Source organism: Nanorana parkeri, unplaced genomic scaffold (genome assembly GCF_000935625.1).
Source record: "Nanorana parkeri isolate BGI_ZX_2015 unplaced genomic scaffold, ASM93562v1 scaffold36, whole genome shotgun sequence".
Lineage (NCBI taxonomy): Eukaryota > Metazoa > Chordata > Amphibia > Anura > Dicroglossidae > Nanorana > Nanorana parkeri.
The window spans coordinates 2,919,645-2,941,652 of NW_017306304.1; the positions used below are offsets into that span (position 1 = coordinate 2,919,645).

General features: G+C 39.6%; 1 protein-coding gene across 1 annotated transcript in view; it reads left to right on the forward strand.

Annotated features, from left to right (window-relative positions):
- The window catches only part of COL25A1 (collagen type XXV alpha 1 chain), a 429,660-nt gene that overhangs the window by 270,067 nt on the left and 137,585 nt on the right, over window positions 1-22,008 (forward strand). Inside the window, exon 5 of the mRNA XM_018569899.1 lies at window positions 12,834-12,851. Within this exon, the coding sequence (XP_018425401.1) occupies window positions 12,834-12,851 (18 nt within the window). The remainder of the gene's footprint in view (window positions 1-12,833; window positions 12,852-22,008) is intronic.

The window sequence follows — 22,008 nt, forward strand, 5'->3', positions numbered from 1 at the left end:
TTGTTTTTAGGGCACAAAAAAAAACCCCCCCAAACCCCCCCCCCCCCCCACACACACACACTAAACAGATTACGTATACAGTATGAACTAAATATAAACAATATAAAAAAAATTCACAAAGCTTCACACAAATCCCTTGGCTTGGGCCCACAGAAGCCAGCAGGGCCAGTATAGTAGTCACCCATACCTACTGACACCAGGCAAGTCGCTCCGCTCCTCAACAAAAAGATAACATTCTAATACAATTTGTCTTCGACGTAAGATATATTTATTGCCTCATCATTTCCGGCAAGTTTCCAGGTATGCTTATCAGGAAAGATGACCATTGAGAGTAAAAATTGGGCCTAAAGCTGGCCATACGTGTATTGATTTTTGTTGCTTTCCTGCTGAATTGGCTGAAATGGGATCAGTGGGTGGCCCTGCCGTCACGTCCAAGCTCAATACAAGTTGAATCTTAAATTAACCTTTGTTAAAGGAGCCAGGTGGAAAATTGTAAGCCAAACAGTGACTGCAGCTTCAGCAGAAGTTACTGTTCCTGTATTCTGAACAAATTAATTGGGAAATTAAGTGATTTTTTGAGCTATATAGCCAGCTGAAGAAATGTAAAGGACAGGAAAGGTGAAGTCATGTTGCCTGAGTAAAAAAAGAGTTTGTGAGTCTAGCAAGGGGTAGGGACCAAGAGCCCTGGCACCTGTAAACATACCAGAGATTAGACATTGTTGAAACAGGTAAGGCAAAGTAGTATACAGCTATGGACAAAACCATCAACCTCAGTCATAAATAAAATGTGCTAAAATCACTATGATTATTTATTAACACAGGACCAGGGAAGAAAGGTTCTGTTTGCATCACCGCAAACAGTAGAGGATTATCATTTATTTTTATCAGTTATTGAATTTAGCTCGAATATCATCCTAATGTCACCATACATGCACCTGGTAATGAATATAGACCTCCCACATAGAAATAGAAAATTCAATGACCTTTTCTTTTTATAATAAAAACATATCATAACTGTGTAAAGGATCAAAGTTTCCCCTAATGCCCTGCCTAGACAAAAAATATGATCTGACTTGGATTGACATACAGCTTTTACAGAAAGTCAAAGCTCTCTGTTAATAACCTTCACAGATTTAAAATGTCCTCACACCAGAACATACTGTATGTGTTAAAGCAAGTTAAGTTGATGTTCAGGTCCAAGGTCTTCATGCATTTTTGAAAGATTCCATTTGAAGCACCTTGAATGACAAACTGCAGGTTAATACACTTAAAGTACAGTATGCAGAACTTAATTTATAATGCATGTGAACAGATTCTAGAAAATAGAAAGGATTTGATCATATCTATGAATTTTGCACATCCTGGAGAATACGTAACATACACAATGTCTACGAGCCATCATGGCGAAATCAGGACCGGTCATTGTGCAGTATATCTTACGTATTAAGCACAAAGTACAAGAAAATATGGTTGTTGCTGCATAAATTTATATATATTATTGCAGATTTTTTTTTAAATAGTAATATATTGATATTTAATGTAAGCTAAAAAATTCCCAAACATCTCAAAACGTAAATAAGGCTCCCTTTGACATGAACTAGTACAGCTATGCCAAATGATTTACTAAGTTGTGCTAAGATTGTTAAACTCTGTCCCACAGGGAGCCGGGGTATGACATATTCAAGAGGAAAGCACGCAGAAAGTAGCATGTCAATGACAAGTACAGATGTAGCACCTGGCAAGATTGCTCATTTAATTAGCGTTGGGTGCCTGTTTACAAAGCTGGAGAAAATGTCAGAATAATTACAAGAGTCCTAATTAACATATCAACCCGGCTATAAACATTGTAAGAGAATGCAGTGATAGCAGTTGTCTGAGCTGTCCTTTCTTCACCAGAATAGCCTGCAACCTACTAGTTATGTAATCTTAATTGCTTTGTTTACATAGTGTACAATTGAAGTCACATTCAATTAACAATTTAGATCTCAAAGGTAAACTAGGCTTAAAGGTAAACTAGGTTAAATGTGAACTCCAAGCTCTATGTTGGAGGTAGGAAATCCAGTGGTGTCACCACCATGCCCACAACCTGCTTATTGCATAATGAAGGAGCAGCAACATACTTGTAAGCTATCTCACTCTGCTCTCTCCTGTTTTCAACATGTTTCCTGTGATCACATTTGCCTGCAGCAGTGCCTGATTGGCTCCTAGTGCTGCTTCTCCCTCTCCCACTCTGCTGTGTAAGGGATAACAGGAGGCTGATAGCAACACAGATTGGAGCACTTATGCTTTAAACGTTAAAAAAAATGCATATTGTCACTGCTTTGTGGTGGTGTGCACATGCAGTACTTTTTTTTACTGCACTATGTTGCAACGCAGTACACCGCAATGCACAGCGCTGCTGTCAATAAACATGAATTGAATGTATTATTATGAGAAGATTTGTTAATTTTGTATTTATTTATATAAAGTCACAAAAGGAACTACATAAAAGTGCATTTATATGATCTGCATTGGGCAAAGTACAGTCTATTGCAGGAGTGGGCAAACTCTGTCCCTTCAGCTGTTGTAACATCAGGCATTGCAAGGTTCTTACAGCCAAAAGCATGACTCCCAGAGTCATCATGGGATTTGTAGTTTCACCACAGCTGGGGGGCCGATGTTTGCCCACCAGCAAATCAGTATCGAGCATGTGTATACAGTAGTAGGCAACCTTGTGCCTTTGCCTCTGAGGGTCATACTTGTGACTGTTAGAGTCCTGCAATGCCTTATGGGACTTATAGTTCCAGCTGGCGTGCCACGGTTGCCCACCCCTTGTATACAGTATCTCTATAAAGGTACACCCTAATTTAATCATGAGTTCAAGGTACATTTTTCGTAAAGCCATAACAAGTCAGACAGCAAACTTTAAATGCAGATGTCCTTATAATTAATTGATGCAGCACTTTTTTTTTGTGGGAGGCCACAGTTCTACTTGAACCATTATTACAATTAATAGTTTTCATGGTAAATGTAACTTCATGGTTTTAGAGTAGATACAGGCTAAAATAAGTAGGAGGGTGACTCATAATTATGAAAAATGTGCCAATTCATACACATGGTTGAAGATATACCATTTAAAAAATATATAAAGACCTTGAGCCTGAACATACTGTATATAGTTAGTGTAGGACTGGATTTCCTTTCCCATCTGTTGGACATCTGAGCAGATATTAATCAAGTTGATTGTTACAACTTTATAAAAGGGTCAGCTCTTGGCTACTAAGTCAAAAGAAAATTTAAACCAAAATATGCCAAATAATCTGCCCATGTTTGGGTAGCTTAAGAACTAAAAACTATTACAGAGATAGGGTTTCTCCAATTGCTCTATTATTGTTATTATACAGGATTTATATAGCACCAACAGTTTGCGCAGCGCTTTACAATATAGGGAAGACATTACAATCACAATACAAATCAAGACACGATGGTGAGGAGGGCCCTGCCCGTGAGGGCTTACAATCTATATACTACAAAGTTAGTCCACGCAGCGGCCTGCATTTTACTGCCCATCCGCAACAGTAATAAGGTTTTCCTCCAGGCCTTTTCTCTTCTTTTGCTTTCTTTTAAGAAAAAAAAATTTGCTGGCTTCAGAATCTTCAAGCCAATGGAGCGCCAAGCACATTTCTAAAGCACATTAGAAATGTGCACATTGCACATTGCTGTGCATTTTTTTAAAGCAGTAGTATGGCTGCCTCAAGGCCATACCACTGCTTTATTAATAGACCCCGTAGTTCACCTTTTAATAAGTGCAACTTTTTTTAATTAGTTGCCTTAAAGGAGTTGTATAGTGGGTCTCTGATTTTATTTCTTTATTATAGTCAAATTTAAAACAATAACCTTTTCAAATATTTTTTTTTCTGACAGTGTTAGTGCCTCTGGTGCATTCAGTGCGAACTTGTAATGTACTGAGAGACAACTTTGAATATAATGGACATCCATGTCTTCAGCATGGCATATCCTCATAAGAGAACACTATGTTTCTATAGAACCTCTTGGAAAATGGACCAGAATTTATAGTTGCTCTGTGTAGCACTGGTAAAGCTGCGCAGCGTAAACTTTTTCATATCCAAATGTTTAATTAATAAATGATTTTCTGAAAGTGACTGAGAAAGGGGCAGGGTGGAATCTAGACAGGCATTTAAAGGTGCAGTTAGTCACACTTTATTGACCATTGACTTTTGTGGTTGTAACACTAGTGTAGACTTTATACCAGGAGCACTGAAGGCATGTAGCTCCAAAACTCTTAGAATATTTAGTATTATAGAATTCTATATAAAAAGCACTACATCAGTTTGAATGTAAGAGTATGTAATAGTTCTCAAAGCACAAATAACTGTAGTTTGGCATGTATGACATGTAGCAGCATTCAGTGATATAAAGTGAGACCAAATAATAGTTTGCTTATATTTTTGCATTCTGTTGCATTAACAGGCAATTACGTTTTACTGGCTGAAATTCAAGTAGAATTATTGTTAGAAAAAATATGAGCACAAATGAATTAGAGATTCTGAGCTTCCTGATGTTTCAGCTTTGTCAGTTTGTTATTGTTACATATTAAGCATTTTTAGGGCCCCAGCGTAGATTGTAAGCAGGAGAACTGATTTAGAGCATTACAGTTAATGTATTCCATTGTAACAACAAATGAAGCTCCGTTAGAGGCGTCTGTAGTCTATTGGGTTTAAAAAAGGCAGAATAACTTTGTTGTTTACATCCTTAATCCTTTTAGTATTAAGAATGAATAGAACTAAAACACAGTACATGTTCCAAATCTTTACTGGTGAATCCCATTCACACTTGAGTTTTTAGAGCAGAAAGTCTAGACTATTTGCTTGAAAGTCCCAAGATCTAAAGCAGCCTTGTCTCAAAGCTAATTAATATCATTGAACAGTATTACATTAAACCTAGCTGTTATTGTGATTACACAGACACATATACATCATTATTATCATCACTCCTAAAGCTGGCCATACACCAGTAGAATTTAGCTGGGAAAAAAATGGGTTTTCGGAAAGTAGATTTGATTTTCCACAAACTTGTTAAAGTTAAAAAAAAAAAAAAAAATTTAAATCGAAGGGGCAGGATTGAAATGTTTTCTTCTAACAATTCTAACAGTGAATGTGGTTTTCATTTGAGAAACTCCAATCTCTATGGGCAGCTTTAAGTCCAAACATTGCTTTCTTGAACATTATTCAACCTTTACATCTGGATGTCCCTACCTCTCAAGAACGTCTGACCTCTGAACCGTTGGCCCACCAATCACACTGTCTTTCTTTTTGCTTTCCTTGTCTTTTGTAGGTACAATTCAATCCAGTTTTATCTTTTCTTCGCTGTAAAAAATGATTTCTTTTGAACCCTATTTTCTTCTGTCTGGTGTTTTTTTCTGTGATTATCCCATCTTTGCTCAGTTGCCCTCAACTTCCTCCAGCAGCACCCAATCTTTTCTTCTTTTCTTTTCTTTTACATTTCGTTTCTATCCTAACACCCTTCTCTTGCTGTACCTACAATTGCTGTGTTAGTGTTTTTTCCTTATGGAACTCCGATTTCCATATCTGGAATCCTGTACTAAATTGAAATGTTGTCCTTTCCTGTTCTAAACCTTTTCATGCTGATGACAAAAGTGTTACTAGGATTCTTAAGAGTCAAGAGAACTGTAGGATACTATACTGGAGTTAAATAGCAGCACATTATATGTGTATGCCAAATTATGGCCATGGACAGCATTTTTTGACTATGCTTTGAGGTGGCATAGTAGAAATAGTGACAGACCTTTTATGCTACACTTGGTCACTATACTCATGTAGCAGAGATGTTATCCGTATGGAAATGGGTTCAAAGCTTTAAACCCAGGTAAGCAATATTCACAGCAGGACTCAGTTCAAATATAAACTCACACAGCGACTAACTAGATTTTAACCTGAATTAGAGAATTACAGCTGGTGTTAAAACTTTTGAAGCTGGTGTGGGCTAATATAAGCCAGATCACTTTCTTTTCCCTCTCCAACATTATCGTATCTTTCTTTTAACTATAATATGATACGATACCCCATCATAACCATATCTCTCCAGCATCATCATATCTTTCCAACCATGGCTTCTTTAAGTCATCTCTTTCTCAACATCTCTCTCCCCTGTATTTTTTTACCCCAACAACTTTTGTCCCTTAGCACCTCTATACCAAGCACATATCTCCCCCAAGCATTTCATCCCCCTTACATCATTCTCCTCGAGCACATCTCACGGCATCAGCATCCTTCTCCCTCAGATCTTCTCTGCATCATTACCATTCTCTCTTAGAATCTTTTCCTGTAGTAACTCTCTCCTACCATCCGCCTGTCATGACAATATCTTTCATCTCCTCCAGCATCTCTCCCACAGGAGCTGTATATCCCAACACTTTGGCCGAGCATGTCTTTTTCCTGGCACATTTGAACCCCTTTTTCTGTTTCAGGCAGCTTCTGGTTTGGTAGGGAGATTGTAAGGATTTGCACAGTTATGCCCATTTTGCAACAGATCCTAGTGAGCACAAAGCAGAGAGGCACTGAAGGAGAAGGAAGTGATTAGAAAGCCAGATAGACACAATCACACTTTTTTGCACTTTGACTCCTGGTGGGATTGTCATCATAGAGCAATATAAACTAAGCCCAATTCCATGCTTTATGGAATATTTTATTAGTGTTTTAATTAGGGATACACCGATATATCGGCCTCCGAAACATATCAGCCAAAAATGGCACTTTTGGCAAAATGCCGAAAGTGCAATTTTCTTGCCGATATAGCGGTGCACCCTAAGCTCTCCTCCCCGCTGATTGTGGTTATAGTAAACATATTATCTCCAAGTTATGAATGAACAGGAACACTCAGTATAGAGGATTTCTGTTCATTTATAACTGGGGCTGCAGAAAAAGAGATTGACGACTCTGTGTCCTTAATCTCTTTTTCTATTTTAAAAGGGAAAGATCAGGGGTCTGTGTAGACCCCTAATATAGACCCCTAAAATGAATTAAAATATTTAATAAAAATGAATAAATAAATATAAATAAAATATAAACAAAATTAAAAGTTTATGAAAAATAAATAAAAATAAAATGTTTAAAAAATTGAAAAAAGTTAGAATAAAAATTTTTTTGGTTTCAGCCTGACATTTTTTTCATTTTGGTTTCGTTTCGGTTTTGAAATTTTCATTTCAGTGCACCTCTATTGTTGATATTTTAAAATATATATCAAAACCTGCTTTGTTCTTTGATTTATGTCTGTATAGTCTTTTAAACTAACAGTTCTAACAAACCTGAAATATAAAATATTGTATACTGCCATGGAAAATGTTTGAACATAGCTGTGCCTAATAAATGATGTATCTATTACTCATATGATATGGTAAAGATACGTTCTGTAGACACAGCTACAATCTATAGGCATGCAAAGTAATTCCATAAAAACAAGAAAAGATTGAACATTTCCTACTGGGCATGTGATTAACATTTCTTGCTGCAAATTTTGAAGGAGCATTAGATATTTGAATTATTATGAGCATTGTTAATTATTTAATTAATCCAAATGTTGGACTGTAAGGTGACATTGAAAACGTTTCTACCATGCATGTGACCAAAAGCACCTGCAAAATGAAAGCTTTTAAAAGTTTTGCTTTCTAAAAACAATGGCAGGTGTGCAATAAAATGCAGCCTTTTAAACTTTTTTGTTTTTTACTGTCAAACATATTAGAACCATAAAAAGGCACAGCAAGGAATCTCAGCATAAAAATATGCAATGCATGTATTTTCTGTTTGACAAGGCCACTGACACCCTCAGTAGCATGCCAATGAAAATACTCAATAGCATTTTTAAAGGAGCATATACTCTCCTGTTATAACAGCAGCATTGTAATAGCAATACATAGTATAGTTGTTTTTGATAATGCAATCAAAGCTTACTTCAAAAAATCAATTTCATGCAGTGAGCTGTGCCATCCATCTGTCCATCTCTTTCAACAACTTTATTTGTTGCTAGGCAGCCTGGCTTCCTGACTAAGCAGGAAGCTGGGAGGCAAGTCATGACGTGCCACCCGGCTTCCTGATTGGTTAAGAAGCCAGCTTCACTTGTTCCTAGACAGCCTGGCTTCCTGAACAATCAGGAAGCCGGGAGGTGGGTCATTACCTGCTGCCCAGATTTCTGATTAGTTAGGAAGCCAGACGAGTGAAGCCGGCTTCCTAGCAAATCAGGAAGCTGGGAGGGAGGGAGATCTCCCTTTGACTGGAAGTTCAGGTATCAGTGGTATGAGTACTCGCCCAAGTACTCGGTATCAGCACCGATACCAATACTGGTATCGGTGCATCCCTAATCTTTGTACCATTAAACCATTTATAGGTCAGCTTCAGAAGTTTCATGTTGTCAGACTAATAAATTCATATTTCTGATTGGTTACTGCACAGGAACCAAATATACACTGTATTGCCAAAAGTATTGGGACACCCCTCCAAATCATTGGATTCAGGTGTTCCAATCACCTACATGGTCACAGGTGTATAAAATCACGCACCTAGGCATGCAGACTGCTTCTACAAACATTTGTGAAAGAATGGGTTGCTCTCAGGAGCTCAGTGAATTCAAGCATGGTACCATGATAGGTTGCCACCTGTGCAATAAGTACATCCATGACATTTCCTTGCTACTAAGTATTCCACGGTCAACTGTTAACGGCAATTCGGCCGCGAAGTGGTAGTCCATGTAAAATGACACAGCAGGTTCAGCACATGCTGAAGCGCACAGTGCACAGAAGTCGCCAACTGTCTGCAGAGTCAATAGCTACAGAGCTCCAAACTTTGTGTGGCCTTCAGATTGGCACAACAACAGTGCATAGAGAGCTTCATGGAATGGGTTTCCATGGCCGAGCAGCTGCATCCAAGCCTTACATCACCAAATGCAATGCATTGCATCTGATGCAGTGGTGTAAAGCACGCCACCACTGGACTCTAGAGAAGTGGACACGTGTTCTCTGGAGTGACAAATCACGCTTCTCTGTCTGGCAATCCGATGGACGTGTCTGGGTTTGGCGGTTGAAGGAGAACGGTACTTGTCTGACTGCATTGTGCCAAGTGTAAAGTTTGGTGGAGGGAGGATTATGGTGTGGGGTTGTTTTTCAGGGGTTGGGCTTGCCCACCTTAGTTCCAGTGAAGGGAACTCTTAAGGCATCAGCATACCAAGACATTTTGGACAATTTCATGCTCCCAACTTTGTGGGAACAGTTTGGGAATGGCCCCTTCCTGTTCCAACATGACTGCGCACCAGTGCACAAAGCAAGGTCCATAAAGACATGGATTAGCGAGTTTGGGGTGAAGGAACTTGACTGGCCTGCACAGAGTCCTGACCTCAACCCAATAGAACACCTTTGGGATGAATTAGAGTGGAGACTGCGAGCCAGGCCTTCTCGTCCCACATCAGTACCTGACCTCACAAATGCGCTTCTGGAAGAATGGTCAAACATTCCCATAGACACACTCCTTAACCTCGTGGAAGCCTTCCCAGAAGAGTTGACGCTGTTATAGCTGCAAAGAGTGGGTTAACTCAATACTGAACCCTACAGACGCCATTAAAGTTCATGTGCGTGTAAAGGCAGGCGTACCAATACTTTTGGCAATATAGTGTACGCTATATTTGGCTTACATGTACCAAGTTATGCTATTTAGTTAAGTTTATTAATTAAAATGTCTAGTTATCTTTAGTAAGACCAAATTAATTGAATATCAGATGGTCTATTAAAAATCCATGGGTAGCCTTTGATGTGACATGTTGGTTTACAAACACAGACTTATGGATTACAGTGCCATTTCCTTTCGAGTGCAGAAAATTGTGGCCCTATGTTCTTTAGACTTTTACATTCTGTTTAAGGTCAAAGCTTGCACAACTGTGCAAAATACAATGATTCAACATTAAAAGCATGTACAATAGAGAACTGGAGATCTTATCATTTATCCCAAAAACGTGCGCAGGCTTGGTCCATGCTGTGCAATTTGTAACTTTTTTCATGGTCAGTCACACAGATTTCACAGATAATTCTTTGTCGGCAGAAAAATGTAGCTAGCTAGCTAGCATTGAGAAGATTAATAGCAAAGGCTTGTAGATAAACCCTTTGATCAAGACATTCTTACGTGTTTCTTTCTCTTTATTAGTATTATGATTTATGTCCAGTGGCAACAGGTGTCACACTTCTTTTTAGAGTTATTGAAGGGGCGAGGGCCCCTGCTATAACTTTATTTTTAAAAATGTGACTAGAAACTTAATACAAAGTACCTATGTATTTTAAGCTGTACATAATCACCATTTTTATGCCAGTGTCTGAGGCACTGTAACACTCAACATGCTTTGCCAGTCTGGAGGACCTCTTGATACTCATGGGGTGAATGGGTGAAGGCTGTTTCATAAATATACTTCATGTAATATAGTGGAAAAACAGGAGGTATGCATATGTTCTGCATTGCTTCAATACGTAATCCCTTTTTTTTTAATATAGTGTATTAGAAATAGAGCACACCTTTCTACTTAAAGTGACACTAAACTCAAGAGTTAAATCTTGAAAATGCATTTGAGGAATCTAACTATTAACAAATATGTATCTTATTTGTGTATCACTCAGCTGCAGAACCTCAAATCATCTCTGAATTGGTGCTGACACTGTCCTTCCTTCTGGAGGGTGGCTACGTTTGTTCCCCATGGTCCCTGTGTGTGTTGTAAAGTAGCCACCGCTCCAAGCTCACTCCCGTGATGGACTACAATCTCAATACAAATTAGTAAACTAAACGAGAGATTGTAGTCCATCACAGGAGTGAAGTTGGAGCTCTGGCTAGTTTACAAGGCACACAGGGACCATAGGGAACAAACGTAGCTACTCTCCAGAAGTAAAGACAGTATCAGCACCAATTCAGAGATGATTTGAGGATCTACAGCTAAGTGATACACAAAAATGATACATTTCTGTTAATAGTTAAGGCACTTTATGAATTTAGTGTCACTTTAAGTAGAAAGGTGTGCTTTAGACACAGGTTGTGTCATCTCAGTTTATCAGATTCCTTTTATTAATATTATTTATTTCAAATACGTGGCCTCATGTTATATTTAAATGTTATTTAGAAGTCAGTAACTTTGGAGCCAGCAGACCCCATGGCATTTCTGTGACAGACTAATAAAGGTTCATTGAGAGGAGAGAAGCATTGGCAGTGGTGTGGGTTTATATCAGTTTTATATCAAGTACTCAGTTTGTCATCCAGGTTAGATTTTTTAAAGAGTGTTTTAGAGATGGTAGATGTTTAGAGATCAGAGCAAGTTTCTGTAGAAGATTCACCAGGTAGATTTAGATTTTTTCTTTTTGTTTTTTAAGAAGAGCAAATTCATGTTTTTTTAGCATTGACAGTCACATGGTTTAGAGTGTTTTTATGAAACTGACATCAATAACATCACAGTTACAAGAAAGTACAAAAAAGACATTGTACAAAATTTACTTTACATAAAGAACCCTTGCTTATATAATAGGAAGTAGTCCAGGATAAAAGTGGATATTATTAAAGTAAGGTTCATTAAACTGCAGAACTGAACACGATTTGCAAAAGGTTCTCTTTAATTGATGTATTTTTCTCAATGGAAATCGTTCTAGAAGAGCATGATTTTCATCCCTGAAATAACCTCAGTTTGGCATGTCAGATTCAAGGTTATTTAATGGGACAAAGAGCATTGTACAAAGTTTGGTAACCCCTGTAATCCAGGCTGACTACAGTTATTTGAATTCTGATTCGCTTTGTACAACAACAATGATTTTACCACTTCTATTATAAATCTGTACATCCATGATAGAGAAAGTTAGGTTGAAAAAAAGACACAAGTCCATTGAGTTCAACAAATAAATAAACTGCTTACAGTTATTTAGTAATCTAAATTTTGATTATGCACTATGCACGTAGCTATTATTTGTTGAATTTCTTGCAATGTATTGTGCATTCGTTACTGGATATCGCTGAACTAATTTGGAAGGTTGATGTCTGCTATCCACTTATTACATCCTCAGTGTCTAGTGCCTTGTAATATGGTCTTCTTGTCAAGGAGAAGTCTATGTTTGCATCTTAATGGCTTTTAATCTGCAGTACAAATGTACACTGAAGTTTTATTCGCCATGTCTGCAGTGCCAAGAAATTACTCTGAATTTAAAATGTCCCTTAAAGGAAATGTTTACTGAGATATACATTGAGGGTGCCATTGCTGATTTCATTCTGATAAATTCTAGTTTTGTGACTGTTTCTGACTGCAATACTGTAAACTCCCGGTCACACCTCTGACATCGCAGAGGTGCTGCAGGTGGTTCACTGCAGTAGGGAAGCCCAGTCATTTGCATGGGCTGCCTACCACTGTTAAAATCAAAGAAGTTCAAGCACCTTTCATTAAATCGCATTGCACAGCATCGCATTAAAATAGGTTGCCATGTGATGTGGTGCAATAAAACACACATGCGCATAGCATGCCATTAAGAAATAATTGCACTGCACCTACTGCACTGTGATTCCGCATTGCAACATGCGATGCAGGATCACACGTGCCATCCTACATTTTCCCACATTGCAAAGATGGGAATGGAGCCTAAGAGAAAGACCTCTAACTATCATGCAGATAAGGAAAGTCAAAATAATTTTTGCAGTAAATATTACTTGCAATTTCAGAATAATTTGTACTTCAGTTTAATTTTTTTTACCATCTTCTTTTTCTTAGCTGAATAGTTTTTCCTTATTTTGTAACTTTATTATTTTTTTAAATTGCAGGGTCAACCTGGAACTCAAGTAAGTAAACAGAATACTTTTTCTGTGTTTGTACAGAAATTGAGAAAAATCTCACGAATGTACAGCTGTAAAAGCCTGACATAGGTTCTAACCATTTATCTCTCTACAACAAAAAAAGGTGTTTTATTGCTGCCTGTGTTCCTATTGAAGAGCCCTCACTTCCTGTCCTGGTGACACCTGCCACTAGAAGAAAGAGTGAAGCCATCTAAGTGGGGTGCATTGGTGGCTATGAAGGCCTGAGAGAGGTTTACAAACCTTTCTCACCCGATCTAAAATCAAGAAAGAACATTTTAGCCGGATTTTCATTCTGCAGAAGCAGTCAGTAAGAGCAAAGCTAGTTAGAAACCATACCATACTTTGTGTTATGGAAGTACTATGAGTATCATGGAGGCACCTTGTATTAAATGTTTAGTGTAAAATAAAGATTTTAAAATAATAATTAAATAATGCTGTAAAACATAAGTTTTAAAGAAGTAGAAAAAAGAAAAAAACAACCCATGACACTGTCCTTTAATTGCTATACGAATGTGTCACATGAGTCTGTAGGGTGCAAGATCGTGTTGCCAAATCACATCACTATTTTGCTGAGATGACTAAACAAGCTCCTTATGTGACCTAGAAACTATGCAAAGAGTGCTTTGCCTCTGACTTAAGGGAGCCTTGTGCGGGTTTTGCATCAACAGAAATTGCATAGAATCTATTTTCTACAGTTCGGTAACCTGTCTGGTAAATGTTTAGTGAGATAAGCTTAAAGAATTATTAAACCCTCATATATCTATTACTAGCAAACAGCAGATATATGCAAAGACATTTTTTTTAAAAAGGGTTTAAACTTACTTGTGCTCCCGTCCGAACATCTGAAGAGTCTCGGGCAGCCGCAAATGATCTTGGGGCGGGCGCATGCGCACTTCAGAGGTTCGGCCGGGAGACGAGGAGAGACACAAGGTAAATCTATGGAGCAGCGTGCACCCGCACAGACTCCATGGGACGTTAGGGGAGAGGAGGACAGAGGAGTCAGTGCTGGATCGGACACCCGCACCAGCGCTGGAGGGACAGCTAAAATCTGCAGGAAAGAAGATCGGATTAAGAGACATCATTTAAGGTAAGTCCCTACAGCAGGATTGGGAAGGGGCAAAACTAATTCTGACTTTAATGTCACTTTAAGATGATTTTAGCCGTATTAGTGCAGTTGCTACATTAAAGTTCTGTCCGTGATAATTTTCTCATTTGTACTAACAGTTAGATTTTCAGGACAAGCTTTCAGGAGGCCTAGCCTCTTTTTCTCGGTTCAAGCAGCACTGATAAGCAAACCTTTGTGTATCAGTAATGCTTCGACTGAGATGAGGTATCACAGTACTCAACAGTGACATATGCAAAGCACAACCAAGATGCAGAACCTGCACATACAATGAGCAAATATGACTGGGTTTGCACCAAGCCCCTTCACATAACTGATTGCAACCAAGAGGCCAAATGGTAACACTCAGGTGGCTCCACTCAAGCTGAGATTTATGAAAGACCACTAACAAGATAGCCATTTCAAGAAACAAATCTAAATTCGTCCAATTTCCATCATGATGTGGGAAGTTCTTGATGAGGGTGGACATGAAACCGATCAAGTTTAAAGGAAAGATAGAGCCAAATACAGGGAAAATCTACAGGCAGTTTTAACCTGCAAGACAGTGACCTCAAACTCACCACCTAAGGTGCACTAGGGTGGTTTCAAACCAAAAACTGCAACCTCTTAGAATGGCCAGGTCAAGTGACATCCCTCTATCCCATTGTAAATTTGACGGAGATAGTTAACCAAGATGAGCTGGCAAACAAAGGTGAAAATCGAGATCTGACAAGCTGCTAGAGACTTATACCCAATATGCTCAAAACTGCAGCCAAAATTCTACCAAGTATTAATTTGAGGGTGAAAATGAATGCAAATCACAAAGAATAATTTGTCTTATTTATAAATTAACTTTTGTGCCACAATTCCTTCAGTTTGTTAAATATGTTTTATGAATCATTTAGTACAAATACCATAAAACCATATTTTAAAAAGGTTGTAACACTAACACATGGGGAAAAGTTTTGCAGAATATTATATTTTGATTCTGCCAACACCAGTCTGATCTATCAAATCAGGGACAGGATGTCCCGCTTATGCTGGGCATATTATGGCATGTCACCAGTGAAGTTTACGACAATGGGAAGCCTAGTTAAGGCAGGTAATTGCCAATAGTCAATTCTATAGAATGCTTACATCTCATGAAAGCTGGTAGCTGACCTGAGGTCCCCTTACTGATATAATGCAAACATTGTAAAAACGGTTTCTCTTTACCTAAGTGCTTTATAATGATGGTATTCAGTATGTTCAAATGGCACTGAATAAGAAACATAAATTGTTCACCTCATTTCAGGCACAGATGTGTCAGAATAATAAAAAGAGAACAGAAGCTAGACCTTGAAATAGGATGAATGGTAGCAGTCTTTTGTCTTCACAGGGAATTTTGTGTGTATGTGTTTTTAATTTGTTTGTCATTGACTGATGCTGGTAAGCTTTGCAGTGTTAGCTGTATTATTATAAATACATTTTCTTTGAAATTATTCCTCTGATGGTGAATGTCATGTCATATGAAAGTATTGGTTCATGGTAAGAACTAAATTACTCTATTGTATTTCGAAGAGCTATAGAGAACATATGCATGTTGTTTTCCAAGGCTACCTGCCCCACAGTCACTTGCTAAAAACTGCATGACATAAAAGTGCATTAAATTAAATATTTCCAGGCATGTCATTTGGCTAAAGTGTGATGGCAATTATGGCATGGAGCAGAAAGGCTAGTGTGTGCAAGTATGTATTTATTGATGTTGGCAATTGTGGCTGCCCAGCCTCTTTTATCATAATGCTGGAACACAATGCAAAAATTTACATTTCTTAGTGCCTTAAAGGAGAACTATGGGGTCAGGGCTTTTCCCCATAGTTCTCCTTAGGGTAAGGGAGGACACAAACTAGCGTCCTCCCGTTACCCTAAGCTCAGTATACCGCGAGCTACAGCTCGCGGTATACTGAGACGCAGCAGCCGGAGCGGATCCCGACATCGATGTTGAGATCCGCCCAGCTGCGTGAGTGACAGCTGGCTCTGCCTATCTAGAGGCAGAGCCAGCTGTACCCGCCCCCTCCCCCGTCCGTTCCGCCAGTCAGCGCTGGCGGATCGGAGCGGGGAGGGGGGAATCCAGCCCCTCCCCTGTCACGGCAGAGTGCCGTGACAGGATCGAGAGGTGAGCGAACGCCGGTATCTGTTCGCTCACCTCCCGATCTACTGAGCCGACCTGTGACAGTCTCATTGTCACAGGTCGGCTACAACTATGAGGTGAGTGGAAATCACTCATCTCATAGTTCTCCTTTAATGTCTTTATATTAGTATGGTCCTGTACAGTTCCATAAATGGCTGACATACTTAGGTTTAGCTCTAATAACAGCTTAATGACATGGACATAACCAGCCTCGCACACCTGCTACGTCCCACAACAGCCACGCGGCGCTCTCCCGCCTCCTCTACTCACCCACTACATCGATCACGGACAGCACAAGACCAAACAGCCAGTTACCGTCCGCCTCTTATAAGATGGCCCAGACAGCGTCGTGAGTGATGGGCGTGGGAAAAAGGAGGATTCTGATTTACAACTGGAGTGAAAGGGAAAGCTATGATTGGCTACGGGAGTGGTTCTGCTGTCTGTGGTGTGTGACCTAAATACGGAAGTGGTTATGAGTGCTACCATGGAAACCATTGCAGAGAATTCAGGATGGCGAGCCACTGGGCACGGGTGTTATATCATTCAAACAACGGACCTTAGTAAAGATGGATGCTGCCATCTTTAACATGGGAAGGTGCACGGCTGTAAGCCATCTGGAATCCCTCCAGGAGTTGGGTACTCGGCCCATCACTCGCGAGTGGGCGAGTGGAAATTTTGAGCTCTGTCCTAAACCAAACATAATAACCTTGAGATTGTTCAATGTTGTGTAATATTTTGAACTTGAAATATAAACTTTGCCTAGCCTGCGACACTGGGAATACTAATGTAGCCCCACCACATTTTATGGAATGGCTACTAGAAATTTAGTGATTGCTAGAGCTGTAGTTAGCATGGTCAAATTATAGTTGGCATTTATCTGGTTAATTCCAGGTGTTCTAGCATTAATTGTACCTGCCAGAGTGGAGTGTGGCTCTGCTGCAGTGTGGGGCAACCAATGGGAGGACATTATGAGTGTGTGTGTGTGTGTGTGTGGCTTGCCAGCCAATCAGTGGTGGTTTCATGGCCAGTGGTGCATGCTAGGTAAGAGCATATATACTCAAGGGAATTTCCATGGGCTCAGTCTGGTTGCAGCCATATGTTAATCCTGGTTGGTGTTCTGTCCAGCCTGCCTGGGGATGCTCAAGTGTGGGAAATGCTTTGCTAGGCCTCAAGCCTGGAGGAGGCCTAATACTGATTGAGGATGAGAAGCTGATGGCTGCTAGAGGTGCCTGGAATGGAATGGATCTCAGGAGCAAGGCTGGTGTCTCTCCTACTAAAGATCTCATGCCCATCCATCTTCAGCTGTTGCTCAAATACCGAGTGTCAGTGTGTGCTCTTATTGATTCTGCACTGTGGAATACTGAAAGAGAATGGTGAGTCTGGAGTTCTGTTCTGTATATTTTTCTCATCGATGTCCTAAGCCCTATACCCTGTCCTCCAATTGATGTGTTCTAATGAAAGTTCTTCAGCATTATACCTCTGGCCTGGATTTCAGCTCTATCAGTAATAAGTACAGGGCGGTTAATGCTATTGGGGCTGCAGGTTGCTAAAATCACCTAGATGGGCTATGGAAGACCCGATCATTCCAGTGGCCCTGTAGGGGGTAGCTCTACACTGAGAATAGAGTTTCTTGTTATGTGAACTAATCACAAGTATTCGGTACATATTTTTTGTTCCTAATATATCATAGGTATTCCACGCACAATTGCTGCTACAATGTGATTAATCTGAAATATTAAAACATTCTATGTCTTGCTTCCTAGTTTGCAGCTGTATATGTTAAAATAACTAAAAACATTGGTAAAGTAAAGTTAGGATTATCCAGGTGATCCTGGTAGAAACCAGCCCTATTGAGATCCAGCAATTACCCCAGTATACTATCCACAGAGTCAAGACCAAAGGAAGCAGGCCCTAACTGAGAATAATATGGGGAGTCAAGCTAATCTATCATCATTTCTAGACAATAAATACATATAATCTTTGAATCACAAATCTATAGGAATCTTGCAATGTACTATTCAACGATAAGAGACTGAAAACGCTTTTTACTGTCAAAATCAAACAATTTAGTGAACAATGAATCTGCTTTTTGTTTTTCATATCATATATTTTAAGACATTTCCAATTAGTTTTTTTGTAAGTTTTTTTGTAATAATAACAAAAAGAAAAGATAATTTTAACTGCTTTGCCTAAATCATTACATATGCACTCGCCATGACTCAAGGCTTTGAACAATAGTTGATTTCTGGGGCATCAGATTTTCAGACATGCAAATAAAAGCTTATTGTATGAGGTGACTGAAATATTATCGTATGGTATAAATCTATATTCTGTAAGCACAGCTGATACTGACATTTCCAAATAGTATCAGCAATCATCAGTTATAAGCCATTTAGCTCAAGATTGCTGGTTGTTTTGCAGAATAAAATGGAGTTCACCAAAGCTCACTATAAGCACAGTTGTTCCTTTGAAGCTTGAGAGATGAAGTGGTAATTTGCTGCTCACTGTCATTTCTGGGCCTTCCATAAAGTGACAGTGTGAGCAAAATCTGCAGAGAGAATTTACAACTACCAAATAGTCTATGAAGAAAACCAATTCCATGCACCTGACAGGGAAGTCATGAGATCAGTACAGACACTGCCATTGCTGACATCGTATAAAAAAATGCTAGTTGCCTGGCTGTTTTGCTGACCCAGCCATTTTAATGCAATGTGAGTCACTGAACTACAACAAGTATGCAGATCACGCAAAGTCAGATAGAAGTCGGACATCCTTATCTGCATGCTTATTTGGAGTCCCTGGCTCAATTCATTACAGCCCAACTCCTTAGATTGTAAGCTCCTTGAGGGTAGGGACTGATGTGAATGTGCACAGTGTGTAGCTCTGCGTAAAATTGTCAACGCTATATAAAGGCCAATAATGAATAAATAAATAACTTCAGGCTGGAAGAAAAAAAATTTAAGTGGAACACCACCCAATGCACTGCAAGGGTTAAATACTCAATAAGTCTAGGTATGACGGAGAAGCTGTCTTACTTACCCTAACTCGTGCTCCAGCAGCCTCTGGCTCTCTCCTCTTCTCCCTCCAGTGCTCTTGGCTGTGGGAATTCACTCGGTTTCATCACATACAATGCAGAGCTATCAGGCCTGCATTGTATGTGGAGGAGGCAGTGGTGGAACTGTGAATGGAAGCCTAAAGCTGGGTATACACACATATATTGTCTTCATTCAACCTGCAAGCTGATCGAAGAAAATATAATATATTATTATTCCTCCATCAACACTTACGAGCATTTATCAAGGAATCCCCCAGTGTTTCTATTGTATTAGATTACCGGATCGAACCTGCTGCTGATTGGCTCCATTCGGCTGAGAATTTTTTAACCTGCTGGTCAAGGATGCCGGGCGGAAGGGTGCCGACAGCAGCATCGGCCAGTTCACTGGAACCAGCCGGAATATATACCGTGTATACCTGACTTAAGAGAGGAGGTTTTGCAGATGGAGGGAGACTATTGGAGCTTGAAATAAGGGAAGTATTACTCTTTATTTCTCTACCTCTAGGCAAAAACGAGTATTTTACCTTTGTAGAGTGTGGAGACCTCACTGCAAGCAGGACCGGATTTACTATCTCTGCTGCCCCAAGGTCAGGTTCCTCAATGCACCTCCCTCTCCGCCAGACTAACACCCCCCACCCCCCAATGGAGAATGGCAACCAGATGGCAGAGGCAACAGGGTTGGTTTAAAAAAAATTTTTCTTTATTATTTTTCTACCACTTTTTAATTTTTTTAATTTTACATTTTTATTTCTTATCTTTTACTTTTTTTCTTTTTTATAATTTTTTAATTTTATTATCCTTTAAAAAAATTATTTTAGTTATTAATACATTTTTACTTATATTTTTTTTTACTTTGTATACATTTTTATTTTTTTCACTTAACTTTATTGCTACCAAGCCCCAGTGTGATAGCATTTGGAGGTGACAGGTTCTCTTTATCGAACCTGTCAACTATAGGAGTTTTAGCACAGTACTATGCTGGCTTTCCTGTGACAGCTGAGATGGGAAGGCTGTGAGTGCAGCTCTCCTGTTTCAGTGTTCACACGGAGCAGAGCGTAGAACGGATGTTCTCCGCTCTGCTCTTCGCTCTCCATCCTGAACGAATGTGCCATGGTCCTGGGTCCCCCAGAAGAGCAGGAGACCCCGAAAACCATGGTGGGTAGGGAGGCGGGCAGCAGGGAAAGGCAGGCAGGTGAGCTAGGGCCAGACCATGGGGGGGACAGCGAGGGGGGGGACAAGGAGCCGCACGCATATTACAAGTAATCTCGCGATATCGCCGGGATCACTTGTACTTAAACACTACCCGCCTGGCGGCTTTGCTGCCCCTCTACTCCCTGCTGCCCTGAGGCCAGGCCTCTGTGGCCTTGGGGGAAATCCATCCCTGACTAAAAGGGTCGTTTTTTCTTGTGCCCGCAGTTGGGCTTTAGAGCCAGAGTTTTAGCATGTCAGTAAACCAGCACTTTCAGAAGCAATTGCAACCTCAATGTTCCCCTCATACCAGATTTCCTTTTGGTGAGTCAAGCTGGTATAAAGAAATAAATAATCACTTCAGCAGCTAGGCAGAGAGCCCTATAAATATCAGACTTTCCTCTGCCAGTAAACGTATACCACCTCTCTGTTCTGCTAACTGCCTAATGACTGCTTTCTCTTTGAAAAGCCAGCTTTGATTTTGAAATTGAATTGGTAAACAACTATTGCAGATCCTGAATAGAAAAAAAATCCCTGTTGTTGGTGGACCTGCTTTGTGATACCCTTGGTCTCTGTGGTTGTTAAAGACAGATATTCATGCTTCTAAGTCCAGTTGAATTTAGTTCCCTAAACGTACATTCTGACAAGTGCATCAGTGCTTACATAATTCTTACAACTTTCGCTTTACTTGTCTCACCTTGTTAGGACTCATACACATCAGCATAATAAAATACTTCCATCTATGCTGGATCTTTCTGCCAGAGGAAGCTAGTAAAATCCAGCATAAAAAATGCACATTTATGTGCGTTTACACGTATGCACATAAACATATCCTATTGGCTAGAAAATGTATTTATTCTAGGCACTAGAATGAATTTGCACACATACCTGCCCGTTTAAATTTATATATGCATGTGGTGTGTGTAGGTTTGGGGAATTTTTGTGGGCCCCTGAACACTGCTCTAAAATACGGATCTAAATGCCACAATGTGCAGGGGGACAATGGAGTTGATTTACTAAAAGAAAATAGGCTGCTCACTTAGCAAGGGAATTTGCACTTTTCAGGGGAAGTTTCCCCTTATTTTAGTGAATGAGGTGAAGCTCTGCTGGCTTCCACATTCAATCATATGCAAACAAAATTACAGATTTTTAAAATATTTTCCTTGCACACGATTGGGCATTCTTTGCAAAGTTAAAATTTCACAATATTCACCAAGCACCATGGGGAAACTTCCCCTGCAAACTGCAAATTACTTTGCAAACTGAACAGCCTATTTGCCTTTAGTAAATCATCCCCATTGGCTGAAAAATAGGTTTTATTGAAAAGAACTGGAAAATGAATCTAGGTTAAAGGTGTTTTTCTGCCCATGTGCATGCGGCCTAAGATTTAAGCTGTTCATACAGACATCTGATCGTTTGCAACTGAATGATCAGACTCTCAAATGATCTGCTGTTCTCCCAACATGCACATTTTCTATTCTGTGCATGTCAGGCAACCTCCTTATCATAGACTTTGAGGCAGCAATGGGTGGTGCTAGGCTAACACAGTTTCTCCCTGCTGTATCAAGAGTTGTATTATACATTAGATATAAAACTCCAACCTCTGGTGTCCCTGAAGCCAATATCT